This window comes from Schistocerca nitens, chromosome 2 (genome assembly GCF_023898315.1).
Source record: "Schistocerca nitens isolate TAMUIC-IGC-003100 chromosome 2, iqSchNite1.1, whole genome shotgun sequence".
NCBI classification, from domain to species: domain Eukaryota; kingdom Metazoa; phylum Arthropoda; class Insecta; order Orthoptera; family Acrididae; genus Schistocerca; species Schistocerca nitens.
In genome coordinates this window covers 302,198,150-302,216,645 of record NC_064615.1, presented here as the reverse complement: position 1 = coordinate 302,216,645, position 18,496 = coordinate 302,198,150, and the positions used below count along the sequence as shown (strand labels likewise).

General features: G+C 38.7%; 1 protein-coding gene across 1 annotated transcript in view; it reads left to right on the top strand.

Moving 5' to 3' along the window:
- The window catches only part of LOC126236057 (probable ubiquitin carboxyl-terminal hydrolase FAF-X), a 346,675-nt gene that overhangs the window by 219,268 nt on the left and 108,911 nt on the right, over positions 1–18,496 (top strand). The window contains exons 26-29 of the mRNA XM_049945098.1: positions 5,696–5,903; positions 10,283–10,506; positions 10,606–10,775; positions 13,499–13,672. Of these exons, the coding sequence (XP_049801055.1) occupies positions 5,696–5,903; positions 10,283–10,506; positions 10,606–10,775; positions 13,499–13,672 (776 nt within the window). The remainder of the gene's footprint in view (positions 1–5,695; positions 5,904–10,282; positions 10,507–10,605; positions 10,776–13,498; positions 13,673–18,496) is intronic.

The window sequence follows — 18,496 nt, the reverse complement described above, 5'->3', positions numbered from 1 at the left end:
TCCCGGTCTACGCTATGTGAAGTGCGACAGAAAATGTGAACCGTGTTACTACAATTCCTTTCCCCAGTTCTTGTCAGTCATTCCCTAATGCTCCCCCTGGAACCCTCTACAACCTCTGGTTCTTTCAGTTTATCCAGGTCTGATCTCCTTAATTTCCTGCTGTTTTGCAGTTCCTTTAGTTTTAATCTGCAATTCATGACCAATAAATTGTGGTCAGAGTCATCTGCCCCTGGAAATGTCTTACAATTTAAAATCTGGTTCCTAAATCTCTGTCTGATCATTATATAAACAATCTGAAATCTTCCAGTGTCCCCAGGTCTCTTCCACATATTCAGTTTTCTCTCATGATTCTTAAACCAAGTGTTAGCTAGTATTAAATTATGCTCTCTGTAGAATTTCTACCAGATGGTTTCCTCTTTCATTCCTTTCCACCAGTCCATATTCACCTACTATTTGTCCTTATCTTCCTTTTTCCTACTATTGAATTCCAGTCTCTTAAATTCTATTGTTGGCATATAAATTCTGTAATAATTGTAAACATTTGGAAGACGAAAGGGTAGTATTCTTTAAGTATCTATTTGGCACTAGTCGGAAATATGTTTTGCAGTTCCTTTAGTTTTAATCTGCAATTCATGACCAATAAATTGTGGTCAGAGTCCACATCTGCCCACATCATTCCAAAGTAATTAACAGTTTTGTCAAAAGTATTGTTTACGTAACCATATATGTTAATTTCATCCTTTAAACAAATAATTCAGCTTAACCCTTGTAGTAGTAGAAGAAACTGATAAAAAGACGCAGTTTTTCGGTGTATCCGTTAATTGAATGAGTTAAGTTTTAATTGTAATTTCTGTAAATTTACCTTTAAATAATGTGCAGTTTCAGTACCTAATATTGTGATGATATGTAAGGGCCCAAATTTTGGTCTCACATGGCTGAGTTTCAGAGGAGGAACGTGTTTTGGCTAGAACGGCAACAATGTATCAACTTTACAGTGAAATAAGTGTTACACCAATAGGCCGAGTGTAAAACTAATGACATTGTCTTTTTCCATACATACCTTTCTATTCTTCAAGAACTGTGAACTTTGTGGTTAGGTTTTTACTGTTTGTAGATGTTCAACAGTAAACTCTTGCTACAGTATGTGGATGTTCACCTGCTAACTATTAATGATGCTTATGGAAAGTTAAACAATTGTGCACTGGCCATATTACATGTGTATATGGGAGATTGTGAAAAGTGAAAGTAAAAGACAGTGAAATGCAACTGAGCATCTGTCGGCTACATTATTTACAGTAGTCAGTGTTGGAATTCACAACCCATTTTTCAGCCAGTGTAGCAGCGCGGTATGTCGAAACTGAGGACATCAAATGAAGAGATAGACAAAGCAGGTGGAACATCTACAATGTGGGCTTTGCATCTGTCTTGGCTTCAATAATGCATTCCCTTTGCTGGTCATAGTAGCTTATCTGTGTTCCTATTTTTTTTTTTTTTATTCATTATTAAACCTACTCCTGCATTACCCCTATTTGATTTTGTATTCATAACTCCTACTATATGTAACTTTAACCTATCCATTTCCCTTTTTAAACTTTCTAACTTTCCTGCCCCATTAAGAGATCTGACATTCCACACTGATCCATAGAATATCAGATTTGTTTCTTCTGGTGATGACATCCTCCTGATTAGTCCCCACCCTGAGAGATAAATGAGGGACTATTTTACCTCCAGAATATTTTACCCAAGAAGATTCCATAATCATTTAACCATACAGTGGATCTGCATGCCCTCAGGAAAAATTACGGCTGTAGTTTCTCCTTTCTTTCAGCTGTTCTGTGTCAGCACAGCAAGGCTGTTTTGGTTAATATTACAAAGCCAGATCAGTCAATCATCCAGGCTATTGCCCTGTAACTATTGAAAAGGCTGCTGCCCCTCTTCAGGAAACACCTTCAGCGAGGTCCATGGTTCATGGCGGTTTCATGGTTAATAACGTTAACATGTACAATATGTTATCAGAGTGAATATCAGAATTGAACTAAAACAAACTCACAGCTACTGCTGTGAAATTTGATCTATCCATTTTTTAATATATAGTCGTGTTTGGTGATTCGCTATGTCACTTACTCAGAGGGCCCCTATCAGCAGTCCATGACATACTTGTGATGTAAAGATGCCTGCTGACAAACTCCAGCTGCCGCATGCCACCCAAGGGGTACTCGAACAAAATGATAAAACGACACAAAAAAAAAAAATGTACTGACACATATCATCACATCAAAAAATGTAAACCTCCACTTTATTTAAAACATACTCTTTAACATAATGTTAATAAATGACCCATTGATTCATTTATATATTTCAGCAAAGGTCCAGTCTGTACAAACTATGTTGGCACTCGTTGGAGTGGCCAGTGGGAGCTTCTATCTCTCCTATCAGCCAGTGCCCCGGTGTCACTTAGTTCATGCAGACAGTACAAAAAAGTCACATCTCCAACATAAGAGGGGAAAAAAATTCTGAATGTAATCATGCAAAAATTCTGTACCCTCACAAATTGTGGCATTTCTCTTTTCAGTGGGAAACAGAACTGAAACCTCATCTCTCTGCAAAGTGTGGAGTTCTATTCTCTCTGCTCTACTGATACTTATCTTTGAGGGCTTGACTGTTGCTGATTGCTAATATGTGATTTGTAGCAAGCCTTACCTTATCGGCACTGTCCTAAGTGAGATTCCAGACTACCTGTTCCCCTCCACAAATGGTAAATGCAGTCTGCACACTTTTGAGTCACACCATTCATAGCAGTGACAAAAGTGTGTAGCTTGTAAAGCATTCATTTTCATTACTGCTTCTCTCTCAAGACAGGAAAACAAACTTTGCAGAACATTAACACTAAACATTGCTTTCATTAAGTTGTCACGCTCTGGTGCTGGTGACTTGTGATATTCACGGGAAAATTGCAATATTAATATTCCTGAAAAGCAAAATTGTCTATGTAATTTTCAAGAGAGATGCGCTCCATATCCAGTCTTTCTTTCTCTGCTCGAATCTTGCCATATGAACTTCTCAGTAATACTGAAAATCCTTTTGCAGTTTTCTGGATATTCCTGTTGAAGTCAAAGTTGCATTTCTCGATGGCATCTTCATTCTAAAGACCGGTTTGATGCAGTACTCCACATTCTGCACCTTTGCATAACCATTGCAGTGTACATCCATTTGTACTTTACGTACTGTATTAAAACCTTGGTCTCGTGTTCTTGTCTTTTTGCACATTAATATTATCATGGCTATATATATATTGGTGAAACAGGCACCGAGGTCATGACTGTCATGTTGTACAGTGTGCTCTGCAACAGGATATTGTATGTTGCCTGTATACATGCTCTGCCTATGCCCATTCATCATGACTGATAACTGGGTGGTGGTCATGCCGATGTAAAAGGCTGAAGAGTTTACACAGCAGCTGATATATGATGTGTCGTTTCACAGGTGGCTCTCCCTTTGATAGTACAAGTTGTGCCAGTTATAGGGCTGTGTAATAAGTGGTGGTAGGAGGGTGCAAGGGCAAGTCTTGCCTCAGGGTCATTCACAGGGGTAGGTGTCAGAGGTTAGAGAGATGGGTGCAGAACAAGCATAGGGTCTGACAAGGATATTGCGGAGATTGGGAGGTCAACGAAAAGCTGTAGCTAAAGTGCGAAAAAAACTGGTTTAGGCATGAGTATTCAAATACAGAGATATGTAAACAGGCAGAGTACGGCACTGCGGTTGACAATACGTATATAAGACAAGTAACTGGCAAATTTGTTAGATTGGTTACTGCTGCTACAATGGCAAGTTATCAAGATTTAAGTGAGTTTGAACTTGGTTTTATAGTCGGCACACAAGCAATGAGACATTGCATCTCCGAGGTAGCAATGAAGTTGGGATTTCCCTGTATGACCATTTCACGAGTGTACTGTGAATATCAGGAACCTGGTAAAAAATCAAACCTCCGACAATGCTGTGGCTGGAAAAAGAACCTTCAAGAATGGGACCAACGACAACTCAAGAGAGTGGTTCAATGCGACAGAAGTGTAACCCTTCCACATATTGCTGAAGATTTCAGTGCTGGGCCATCAACAAGTGTTAGCGTGCGAACCATTCAATGAGACGTCAGTATGGGCTTTCGATGCTGGAGGCTCACTCCTGTACCCTTGATGACTGCATGGCACAAAGCTTTACGCCTTGCCTGGACCCGTCAACACCGACATTGGACTGTTGATGAGTGGAAACGTTGCCTGGTCAGACAAGTCTCGTTTCAAATTGTATCGAGCGACTGGACGTGTACAGGTATGGAGACAACCTCATGAATCCATGGACCCTGCAAGTCAGCAGGGGACTGTTCAAGCTGGTGGAGACTCTGCAATGGTGAGGGCATGTGCAGGTCGAGTGATATGGGACCCCAGATAGATCTAGATACAACTCTGACAGGTGACATGTACGTAAGCATCCTGTCTGGTCACCTGCATCCATTCATGTCCCTTGAGCATTCCGACGGACTTGGGCAGTTCCAGCAGGACAATGTCCAGAACTGCTACAGAGTGTCTTCAGGAACACTCTTCTGAGTTTAAATACTTCCGCTGGCCACCAAACTCCCCAGACATGAACATTATTGAGCATAACTGGGATGCCTTGCAATGTGCTCTTCAGAAGAGATCTCCACCTCCTTGTATTCTTATGGAATTATGGACAGCCGTGCAGGCCTCCTAGTGCCAATTCCCTCCAGTACTACCTCAGACATTAGTAGAGTCCACGCCATGTTGTGTTGCGGCCCTTCTGCGTTCTCACAGCGGCCGTACATGATATTAGGCAGGTCTATGGTTTGTGTTTGTGTGTGTGTGTGTGTGGGGGGGGGGGGGGGGTTACACACTACCCCTCCCCAAATGCAGAAAAGCATTTAGCTTTGGCATAAAAATGGTCTTGTCATTTTTCAAACCATTTTACTTTGCTATGTTGGAGAGTTTGTCGTGAAAAATTTTAGACACAGCAAGCTTTCTTTGTTTTCTTGTCATAATAATGGAATGCTGTTGTGTGTACAGAAATTTACACTTAAGAAGTGAACTGAATAAGTGAATGGATTTTTTTAACATCAATAGGCTTGCTTTTTTCCTTTAATTCATATTGTGCTTGTTGTGCAGTGCTTTGTGAAATAATTACCATCTTGAAGTGTACTTTGAATTACATTACGTCTAGTTAAATGTGACTCTTCCTCTGTATGAGGTGCTACATAATTCTAAAAACTTCACTGTAATACGTATATGTGAAAATTAATCAGTACTAACAATTATTGTCCTGATTTTACTACACAATGTCTTTATAGCATGAAGCATTCTGTGTAACTGTTTAAAAAAAAATCAAAATCTTTGGCAATCAAAACAAAAAAAAAATCACTTTTCTGATGCTGACCAGGAGGTTATTGTTGTCCATCAAGAACAATGTTGCTCTTAACATACTACCCTGAGGAACTGTTCTAAAAAATATTGTAAATTTTACTAAAATTAGCATTTTCTACATCCAATTTAAAGAAAATACTTAAAGCAGATCACTTTACCACTTTTTCTATCCTCTCTTTTGTGAGCTACTTTCACCCATTTATTTACAAAAATAAGAGTTATGTTCATTCAGATACTGAGCTGTATGTACTCTGTTTGCTTTCTTACAGGAACTGGTTGAAGATTTTGTTTTTCCAGCATCACATTTAATGCTTCACCTGCAGAAGACAGGGGAGCTGTGTGCAGACCAGGCAATACCTGTATGTTCAACACCACTGACAACAAATGCAGCCTTTGATTTGCTTGTGGCTCTTTGCATAGCTTGTGTTCCAAACATGAAGTTACTTGTGGAGATGCTCACAGAAATGTTCTACTCGGGTAAGTCAAGGCAGTATTATTTTGTATTTGATCTTGCCCAAAAAGGAAGAGAGAGAGAGAGAAAGAGAAGGCATTTTGTGTTTGCTTTAAGGAGTTTTCATAAATATAATCAGTTACTGCTGCTCGTAGTCTCGCGGTAGCGTTCTCGCTTCCCAAGCACAGGGTCCCGGGTTCGATTCCCGGCGGGGTCTGGGATTTTCCCTGCCTCGAGATTACTGGATGTTATTGTTGTCGTCTTCATCATCATCATCATTCATCCCCATTACGATCGGAGGAAGGCAATGGTAAACCACCTCCACTAGAACCTTGCCTAGTACGGCGGTGCGGGTCTCCCGCATTGTTCCCCTACGCTCTGTCACGGAGTATGGGACTTCATCATCATCAATCAGTTTAAAGTAATGAGAGTTTACCTTGGTTTTATTCTCTTTCTGGAAATGTCATATTTTGCTGATAGCTATAGTTATGTAACTACTTGGAAGAGTGTCTTTAAATTCATTCTTCCAAGTGTTGAAACAATTAATTATGTGTGTAGTCATACTTCAGCATGTTTTTAAACGCAGCTGAACTTAATTGCTAACTTAAGAGTTGTATGAATTACTGACCCCCATCATACAAATAGAGGGAGAGAAGTTCTATCTTCATTAAGTAGCATCGTATCTGCAGTTCATCCAACATGATACTTCAGAGTGTAAGAAAAATTGCCACATAAAGCGAAGGTGGCTCTGATTATTCGTAAATTGAAGACATCTGTTTGTATACCTGTTGTAGTGTGTTTCACAGACATTTGATCATCGCTGAGAATGAATTTTGGAACAGCATACTGGAGAGGTGTAAGTAAGAGTTGAACAAGTCACCATAAGCAGAGAAGAGTTAAAGGACTAGTAGAAACTAACTTGGGGAGAATCAGTTTGATTCCTCAGAAGTATTGGAACATGTTAAACAATACTGTCTCTACAACTCATCTTAGAAGATAAGTTTGGAAAGGGTAACTCACATTTAAAACATTTGTAGAGGTAGATAAGGGAATTAGATTTGGAAATGAGATGCTGCAATTATCGGGTAAGGTTTGTTATGTGGGCAGAGGCTCAACTGAGTCTACAACCCTACTAAATGGTTCTTAATCAAATGATTCAACAGCAATGGCTGTCAGAGCAGTAAACTGAAGTACAGTGAAGAAAAAGTGAAGTAGATTTCATTTATTAGGAAGGTTGTGGCCATTGTTTCCTGCAATGAGTGTTACTGATTGCCTTGCAAAGGGCACAACAGTAACAAAAGTTTATTGGTCAAAAAAGATGGGAAAAAATGTAGGAATATGTGTGGATTGTTGGGGGGGGGGAGGGGGCGGGGGGGGGGGTCACATCTCATCAGGACAAAGATGGTTCACAAATAATAAAAAACTGAAGGATTTAGAATATGAATTGTTGGAACAGCCAACCTGTTCACTAGATGTTGCACATGTGGACTTTATCGTATTCCACAATCTAGGAAAAGTCATGCTAGAAAATGATGAATAAATGGAAATATTATAGCAGCTCGTGGCAAATGTTTCATAGACATTCCAAATTCACCCTTTAGACATCGAAGCTACACAATGAAAAACACTGAAGTTTAGTGACCTAAAAAAAGGCCTTTGTATATAAAAAAAGAAAGTATTGCTACCTGAAAACATTATTTCCCTTTCAAGCCACAAGATCTTCTCATTAACCTTGTAATTTAGCAGTTTGGACTGTCTAATGCTTTACTGAAGTTGCATTGTATCCTCAAAATAGTCCGTAGCCCACTAGGTGTTGCTTATTGTCACTTAGTCATCTTACTTTCAGTCTGATTCATTCAGTCCTGTCATCCTACTTAGTCAGTTGAACTTGCACTTGAGTAGCTGCAGTGAAAGCTTACGAAATTTTTAATTTGTGTTGTTGTTATTATTGTTATTATTATTATTATTATTATTATTATTATATGAAATTGGGATACCTTTCTCACATAATGTTCATGGTTTCTTACAAAATTGAGTCTAAATATTAGTAACTGATTGTCTTCTCCATCTGGATCAACGGATCAACCAAGTCAGTGCCCATGCTGATGATGATGTCAAGAGGACATAGCTTGTTACCCTTCCATTCTTCTTATTATTTCTCCTACTCCAATCAGCCCCCGTCCCCCATTGTAAACCATTTGCAAACTTTTAATCTTTCCCGTTATTCTCCAGAGATCTTCTGCTTTTGTGGAATTTGGTGTGTGTTTTGTGCATTCTTGCAACACCTCAAAAGTCAGTTTCCATTACGTTTACTTATGTTCTTATAACTTTATGTTATACTACTGGTTATCGGTATGCTGAGGATGGTATTGGTATTTTATGAAAATTACTGTTGTTATCTCTTACTTTACCTGCATGGTGTGCATATAACCGTAGAACACACCCTCTCCCCCTCCCCCTCCCTCTCCCCGTCTCTCCCACTCGCCCCCTCCCCCCCCCCAATCCCCCCCTCCCCCAGTTACATGAGGATGACCTTTTTCAATGTTAATGCATATAGTTTCTTAACCATATGAATTGTTATAAAGTCTTTCAGGTGAATAGTCGAGTGATATATTATACTTGGAAACAATTTTATTTAGTCTTGGTTGAGCAAAGTAAATATCCACAATGTGGAACATCTGCTGTGCACTCCCCTTCACCTGCCACTTCCCGGTAGCATAATGGAAGCATTTGTTAAATTTGACATTGATGTTAGGAACACCAAACTTTGCAGTTGAATAGTTAACATTACCTTTGACAATCTACAATGATAACCAGTCATTCAAGAAGATAATTGGTTGACTGTCATGCCCATGTATTATTTTGCTCAGAAACTTCAACAGAATTTGTAGGCAATACCATTGTTCTCACAGGCTCCAGTATATATCAGTCATAGGATTGGTGTAGAAAGTAAGCAATGGGTGTAGGCCTTATGCTATACGAGTGGACTTCAAAAAGCCAATTATGTATGTTGTCCCACTATAAGATCATTGCGTGACAAGATTGGTGCATTGCGAGTGGGAGGAGAGTACATGTTCTGCATTCCCTACAGGCATGGTTCTCCTGTGGTGCTGTTAAAAGTTGAAATGGTGCAGCAACTGGAAACATACTTCAAATTTCATGTACGCAGGAGAACATGATTCTTTTGAGCAAAACTTCCAAATTGCGAACAGATTCAGTGTGAAATTCTGGTGGTGAATGGACTAAATGCAATGTTGTGTCCAGTCTTAGTGAAATGGTGACAACAATTTGGCCAAGGTCACACGGCGACGTTGGTGATGCTGATCAGAAAGGAAGGCCATCGACATCAACCACACAGCAATGTCCAGAAAATCAAGGAATGGGCCCATGGCAGCGGCAGATTTTCAGGGGATGAGCCCTGTTCACATGGCAGTTCTCAAATGTCCTCGTGACCGAGGAGAAGATTTCTATCTTCAAAGAATTGAACAGTTGGTAGAATGTTCAGACAGTTGTTTACAGAGAGTTGGTTACCTGCTTGAAAAATAGTGTCATGTAGCTATGTCAGCTTGAAGTGCACTGCAGCAGTAAATAAGTTACTTGGCCTACCATAATAATGTCAAACTTACTTTTTGAAGTCTCCCTTGTACCTTCAAAACTGATTACTGTGGTTAGGAATATAGTGGTAATGAAGATGGACAAGTAATTTAAAACAGTAAATGACAGGTAATGATTTTCACTTCATTGTATGATGGTAAGTGTTCAAAGACAAGGCAGAGAACATTATAGTGTTGTTAAAAAGCCCTGGATGGGGCTGTGTGTTATGGGAATTCATCATAGTGGTTTACTATCAGTGGTGCAGGAAATATGTGGCTAATAGAATGGCATGATATAGGAAATTGTCTTCTAGACTAGTTGAAGACATCACATATCAGTGAAGCCTGGGCAGTATCTTCCCTGCAGTTTTGCATTTGGGCTGTATGTTGCTGCATGTCTGACATCTAAAGGGACCCAAGGCATTGGAAGGGGAAAAAAGGTTAGGGTTATCTGAAGTGCATGAGTGGCTTTAGCACTGTTAAAACAGATAACGATGGAGCCATCCATGTAATGAAAAAAAACTTTTGGAAAATATGATGGTATGAAAATACATGATGTTTCCTTTGCTTCTGTCATGTTTGTTTATTTTGTAATGTATTCATTACAGTTTACTATAATCAACTTCATCTTCATCAATCTGTGTTGTTGTTGTTGTTGTTGTTGTTGTTGTTGTTGCTGTTGCTGCTGCTGCTTATTTATTTGTATTTTTATTATGGGTCAGGTATATTTTTCCAGTGGGTCTGCATGTTAAAAACTGGAGTGAATGTATTCCAAAATTATGAAACCTACTTTATAACATGTTTATTTCCAGAGCGTGATGAACCATTAGTGGAATGGGATTACCTTCCTCCCGTTGGACCAAGGCCACCAAAGGGGTTTGTGGGTCTCAAAAATGCTGGTGCTACCTGCTACATGAACTCTGTATTACAACAGCTTTATATGGTGCAGAGTATCCGTGTAGGGATTTTGGCATCGGAAGGTGCAGCCATTGACCTGAATGAAGACTTCAGTGGAGAAGAGAGGCTGGAAGGCGAGGTAGAAAAGCAGCTTACCTGATTATTTAGTAATTCTGTTTTCATTGGTCTTTACCATATGTTACAGACTAGTTATCTTGCATTTTTTCTTTCACATCAGGGGACCTTAGAGCCAGCTGAAAATGATTGTAATGATGAAAAATGTGGCATTGAAGAATCTCGTAAGGAGTACAATATTGGCATTTTGAAACAGGTCCAAGCAATCTTTGGACACTTAGCTTATAGTAAACTGCAATATTATGTGCCACGTGGCCTGTGGAAACATTTCAAGTAAGCCCTAAATTTAATTTTTATAGCATATTGGTTTCTACCTATGATACTGTAAGTAATGAGATGTTAGGAAGCATCAGTTATATTAGATTTAACATACTTTTGTTAATTTTCTGAGTCCATATTCAGGTTCTAATTTTTTTTCCGCAGTAATCTTGGACAAGAATTTTCATATAAAAAAGTTTCTAGCACATGATGTATAGATTGGCCAAGCTAGGAGTTTGAGCAATAGAATAGGCTGTGAACTTCGGGGTAATATGAAGGAGACATAATTGACACTAAAGTGGTTTATTGGAAAACGGTACATAGAATCTCCACAATCAGTTGGCCACGTGCTGAGCAGTGTGGTCCTATACGGATGTGGAACTTGGACAATGGGAAGAGAAGAGAGAAGATGGCTAGAGGCCTTGGTGCTATAGAAGGATTAAGATCAGCTGGAGAGACAAAGAGGTACTTAGAAGAGTACAAGAAACCAGATCTCTGTGGAGGCACATCCAAACAAGAAGAGACAAACTTGTAGGGCACATCCTACGACACAAAATCATCATTGGTACAATAGCAGAAGAAGCTATTGAGGGAAGGAATCAGCGGGGGTGACCAAGGATATCATACATGCAACAGATCATGAATGACATTGGATGCAACACATACGTGGAAATGAAAAGGAAGGCAGACAGAAGAGAGGAATGGCACTCTACTGCAACACTAACAGAAGAAGAAGAAATGCCAAGGCCAGCAACAAAGCAAGCAGCCTCCCAGGAACATTATAGGTAAAGACTCGCCTGACCTAATTGGCCGTCTTGGGAGGACTGCACCTACAATGCTGAAACCGCAGTACCAACATTGACAGTATGGCACTTGGACCCTCGCATCACTGCCCCAGCCCCAGTGGAGGGATCAAACTTATCAAGGCTGTTACTATACTTCATAATAACTATATATTATTATGTTAGTATTAGTATTATATATCAGTAACAATTGTGTCAAACAATGGAAAACCTAGGATGGAATAATGACAATATTATAAAAATGATAGTTGCTACGCACTAGACAGCGGAGATACCGAGTCACAAATAGGCACAACAAAAAGACTGTCAAACAAACCTGTCATCCAAACAAGCCTTCATCAGAATAGACAATGGACAAAACACACACACACACACACACTCACACTCACACTCACACTCACACTTACAGTATCTTGCTGCCTGCCAAGGCCAGACTGATGACAGCTTTATTTGATGGTCTTTAGTTGTGCCTATCTGCGACTCAGCATCTCCGCTATATGGTGAGTTGTAATAATTATATACAGTGAAACAATGCTTTTTCACTTTTCAAGGGACTTCAAAAAAATGGTGTAAAACACAGGAAAATGTGAAATGAGGGAAATAATGTTTTAAGCTGTAAAAGTTACATACAGGATACCCCCTTGCACTTCATGTATGATGTGTGTACATAACAGGCATCAAAAGACTTGTCAGGGCCTTTTTTATTATATAATAAAGGTTTATTTTATAATAAAAACCACTGATGTAACTTTAATTTATAACTATCTGGAAAGTGGAAACGTTTTACTTAATTTCAAACATGATAATCAATGTTTTTGGAAAGCCTGCAGCTGCCATTCATTATTTAATAATGAAATACTGCACTAGTTTTCATGCTTAGCACGACGCATTTTGAGAATTTCTTCTTGTTGTCAAGTGCAAATATGTAAATAAGTATTTTGTATGGTGTTGAATGTGTTATTCTGTCTCTCTTGCACTGTAATCGTCTTTTTGAGGTTATCAGGTACTGTGCCTCATCAGTTATGTAGAAAACCACACACACACACACACACACACACACACACAATCACTGACATTGTTTGTTTGGGTAACATCACAAAAAGTACATCCGTAAATACTGAACTTGACAACGAGAATAAATTCTCAAAACACGTTTTGCTCAGCATGAATAAAATACATAACTGGCACTGTTTTTACACTAAAAACATTTGAGCAACACAAAGTGAATGACGGTGTCAACTAGCACTCCATGTGACCATACACTGAAACATGCTAAATATGGTTCGACAAAGGTGTCATGTTGATCACAACAATCACGAAACTGCACTTATGCAGTAGACAGTTTGAAAATAGTTGTGATTGGTCATGGTATCTTCATACGAACGAACCTAGTTACTCCCATCAGCCACCACACCATGTAGAGCTAGGCAGCGGTGGGAGATATGGCACAGATTGTTAAAATTTTTACTCATTTACTCGTTCAAATCTGCTGAATAGTGTGTCCTGGTGTCAAGAAACTTAACCACTTAATATTTGTAAACACTACTGGACGGCCAACATTATGTCAGCAGCATATTTTTTCCACCAACATGTTTTCGTAATGCGTAAATTGCAGGAAAATTATAAATATGTTGATGCAAAATCAGGTGCAAATTAACGTTGTGGGCATAGGAAATTCGACGGGAATGATAACAAATGTCGGAAACGGCGGGAAAACGTTAATTCCTGGAACGTAAAAGTGGGGTTATACTGTAATGTATGATAACTTTCAATAGATGTAGTACAAGAGTGAAGGATAAGGAGACCAGAATAACAGTTACTAAATCTCAGACTAGAAGAGAGTTAATGAGCATCACATCCATGTTACTACTGTAATTTTTATTGCAAATTTGCTTTGTTTTCTGATTTCTGTTTTTAAAAAAAATCTTATTTCAGGTTGCAAGGTGAACCTGTTAATTTACGTGAACAACAAGATGCTGTAGAATTTTTCATGAGCTTGGTTGAAAGTATTGATGAAGCATTAAAGGCGCTTAATCAGGAACAAATCATGGGAAAAATTCTTGGTGGCTCATATTCTGATCAGAAAATTTGCAAAGGATGCCCACACAGGTAAGCAGCAGCAGCAACAACAACAACAACATATTATTATTATTATTATTACTACTTCACTCATTCCTTCATGTTATTGCTATAATGACAATGGTTAAAATAACAAATTTTCACTATATTGAGTATATAGCCAAAGAATCTGATGAACCATTGGCAGATGTTAAGTATCCTGCCTTCTGCAGTTGCCTACAGAACGAAGGATGCACTGTTAGGTCCTGTAGATTCTTTGCAGTCTGTTGTGGGGAAAATACTGAACTCGAATACAATCACAGTGATGAAATACTTCTGTTACTACAGGACTTTGGTCCCTGTATTTGGCACTGTCTGTGAGGAAGGTGACTCAGCTTAATTGATAACTGTTATGTCGAGCCTATTACAGTGGATTGTTTCATTAGATATTATTGTATGATTCCAGTGTACCTCAATCGGTAAAAACGGAATTGTTAAATGATCAATATGTTATCTGTCTGACTGTTCACAATCTTCTTCTTCTTCTTCTTCTTTTCCAGGAACAGATAAATGCATCAAATTGAAATATGTCACATATTAAGGTCTACAGTCCCCTGACAATGTAAAAAAATAAACAAATAAGTAAATAAACGAAGCTTCCAAGTCAGGGCAATCAAGATATATATTCCATATACAGGGTGTTACAAAAAGGTACAGCAAAACTTTCAGGAAACATTCCTCGCACACAAATAAAGAAGAGATGTTATGCGGACATGTGTCCGGAAACGCTGAATTTCCATTTTAGAGCTCATTTTAGTTTCGTCAGTATATACTGTACTCCCTCGATTCACCGCCAGTTGGCCCAATTGAAGGAAGGTAATGTTGACTTCGGTGCTTGTGTTGACATGCGACCCATTGCTCTACAGTACTAGCATCAAGCACATCAGTATGTAGCATCAACAGGTTAGTGTTCATCACGAACGTGGTTTTGGAGTCAGTGCAATGTGTACAAATATGGAGTTGGCAGATGCCCATTTGATGTAGGGATTAGCACGGGGCAATAGCCGTGGCGCGGTACGTTTGTATTGAGACAGATTTCCAGAACGATGGTGTCCCGACAGGAAGACGTTCGAAGCAATTGATCGGTGTCTTAGGGAGCGCGGAACATTCCAGCCTATGACGCGCGACTATGGAAGACCTAAAACGACAAGGACACCTGCAATGGACGAGGCAATTCTTCGTGCAGTTGACGATAACCCTAATGTCAGCGTCAGAGAAGTTCCTGCTGTACAAGGTAACGTTGACCACGTCACTGTATGTGATTTGAAGAGAAGTAATAAAATGAGCTCTAACATGGAAAGTAAGCGTTTCCGGACACATGTCCACCTAACATATTTTCTTTCTTTGTGTGTGAGGAATGTTTTCTGAAAGTTTGGCCGTACCTTTTTGTAACACCCTGTATTAGGGTACTTGCCCTTGACATAGAATCATGAACTTTGGCAAGAGGAGAGGTTAGACAGTAAACTTAAAGCGGGAAAAAAAAAAAAAAATCAGAAAATTGACAGTCACATGAAAAAAATTTCCTTTTGTCATTTATCTGACTTTGAACATGAAATTAAATCATTCTTGGAAGTCTTGCAATCCCTAGACCGATATCTTACTAGTATCAGCATTGATAACAGGCAATCCCTACTCGCATCTGGCCAAGTGGTTCCAATTTCTGTTGGATTAGTTCAGCAACCTCATCATATATTCCATATTTTCTGGGGTCTTACAGCCATATGTATTACGTGATATATTTTGATCCCCAAATTACCTGAAATTGTAATATATTTATTCGGGATATGCTTTCAGTATTTCGTAATTGGAGTGACCTGATCATGTATCAAAGTCAGAAATCCCCAGTTTCTGCATGCAAAACTATGTGCATCAATTAATTGTTTGATGCTTGAAAATAAATGTGATCCTGGCTGATATCAATCACAGGTTTCCATTGCAGTTCTTTTCTAAGCCAGCAAATGTCTTGTTTTAATGCAGATTACTTTAAACCAGATCATTATCATTTTTGTATTGACCAATTAGGATCCGGTGACAACTTCAGTTCCTCTTCTTTCTTTGTTGTTGTTTCCTATTTTTTCATTCCTTGGTCTTCCCCCATGTTATCTTTTCCTTTTTTCTGCCCATGTAGATCCCGATTTTTTACTTGTCCCCCCTTGAGAGTCATCTAAATGTAGCATTTTACTCTTCAAAATATTTCTTTTTGTCATTTCTGATTGTTTGATACCAGTAAACCCCCGTTCTTTAGAGAATCAACCCACCATGTATATAACCAGTTCAAACTTCAGATTACTTTACAAATGAGTTAATGTGATGATGGTACACAAAGTACCCTCTGCCACACACTGCAAGGTGGCTTGCGGAGTATTGGGTATAGGTATAGATGTTATTTTTATGGAAATACAGGATTTCAAGACCATCATCACTCTCTGATCCAGATTCTTCGAGCAACCTCATAATTTGTTGTTCAGCCAAACTGTCCCCAAATTATCATTTGTGGGGATTTCAATGTTGACTCCCTGAAAGAGTGTAATAGGAAGAATGACCTTGTAGTATTACTCAGTTCTTTCAATTTGAGCTCCGTCCTTGATTTTCCTACTCGGATAACAAAGAACAGCAGTACATTAATAGATAACTTTTTTATAGACCAAGATAAGTTTGACATAAATGCTTATTGTGTTGAGAATGTTCTTTCAGATCATGGTGCACAGCTAGTTACAGTACATGACATAGCTCCATGTAGTATATCAAATCAGACTTTCAAAGCAGTGCGTTCAATATAAAAATTGCAAACTTTAGGGAAAGCCTACAGCAACTAGACTGGGATGAGGTGTATAAGGAACCTGATGCAAACCTGAAATATAACTTATTTCACGATACATTTTTAAGGGTATTTGAAAATTGTTTTCCCAAGAAAATACTTAAACATAATTCCAAGAAAACATATAAAAAACCATGGCTTACTAAAGGAATAAGAATATCTTGCAACCGTAAAAGAGAACTGTATCTAACAGCAAGAGGGAGTACTGACCCCGAAATTGTTCAATATTATAAAAACTATTGTGCGGTACTAAGAAAAGTTATTAAAAAGTCCAGAAGCATGTGTATCATGTCTGAGATCAGTAACTCTGATAATAAAATTAAAGCAATTTTGAATATTATTGAAAGGGAAACAGGGCAACCAAGAGCACAGGAAGACTTTAGTGTCATAAAACTGAATGACAAGTGTACTAACAAACAATCAGAAATTGAAAATATTTTCAATAATCATATTTTAAATGTTGTGGAGAAAATAGGATCTAGATCTTCAGTAGAAGAGGCAAGGCTACTAATAGAAGAGGCCATACCTGTGCAGTTTGAAACAACTGTAATTCCACCAACCTCTCCCTCTGAAATCAGTAAAATAATAAACTCACTGAAAAGTAAAAGCTCTTATGGAATTGATGGCATTTCCAGCAAGGTACTTAAAGCTTGTTCCCCACAGATAAGTAGGATTCTCAGCCACGTATGTAATAGCTCTTTGGAGCAGGGTGTTTTCCCCGATAGACTGAAATATGCCATTGTAAAACCATTGCATAAAAAGGGGGATATGTCGGATGTGAAAAACTACTGCCCAATCTCTCTTCTGACAGCTCTATCAAAAATTTTTGAGAAAGTAATGTATTCAAGAGTAGTCTCCCATATTTGTAAAAATAAAGTACTAACAAAATGTCAGTTCGGTTTTCAGAAAGGCTTTTCAACAGTAAATGCTATATGCGCTTTCACTGATCAAATATTAAATGTTCTGAATAACCGGACATCACCCATTGGTATTTTTTGTGATCTCTCAAAGGCCTTTGATTGTCTAAATCATGGAATTCTTTTAGATAAGCTAAATCATTATGGTTTGAGGGGGGCAGTGCACAAATGGTTTAATTCATACTTAACTGGAAGAATGCAGAAAGTTGAAATAAGTGGTTCATGTAATGTTGAAACAACAGCTGATTCCTCAAACTGGGGTGCTATCAAGTACGGGGTCCCACAGGGTTCGGTCTTAGGTCCTTTACTGTTCTTGATAAACATTAATTATTTACCATTCCACATTGATGAAAAAGCAACATTAGTTCTTTTTGCTGATGTTACAAGCATAGTAATAACATCCAAAAACCAAGAACTAAGTGACGTAATTGTAAATCATGTTTTCACAAAATTATTCAGTAGTTCTCAGCAAATGGACACTCTTTAAATTTTGATAAAACACAGTATATACAGTTCCGTACAGTAAATGGCACAACTCCAGTAATAAATATAGACTTTGAACAGAAGTCTGTAGCTAAGGTAGAATTTTCAAAATTTTTAGGTGTCCATTGATGAGAGGTTAAACTGGAAGCAACACATTGATCGTCTGCTGAAACGTCTGAGTTCAGCTACGTATGCTATTAGGGTTATTGCAAATTTTGGTGATAAGAATCTCAGTAAATTAGCTTACTATGCCTACTTTCATTCACTGCTTTCGTATGGCATCATATTCTGGGGCAATTCATCGTTGAGTAGAAAAGTATTCATTGCTCAAAAACGTGTAATCAGAATAATTGCTGGAGCCCACCCACGGTCATCCTGCAGACATCTATTTAAGGATCTAGCGATACTCACAGTAACCTCACAGTATATATATTCACTTATGAACCCCATGAACCATGGACCTTGCCGTTGGTGGCGAGGCTTGCGTGCCTCAGCGATACAGATGGCCGTACCGTAGGTGCAACCACAACGGAGGGGTATCTGTTGAGAGGCCAGACAAACATGTGGTTCCTGAAGAGGGGCAGCAGCCTTTTCAGT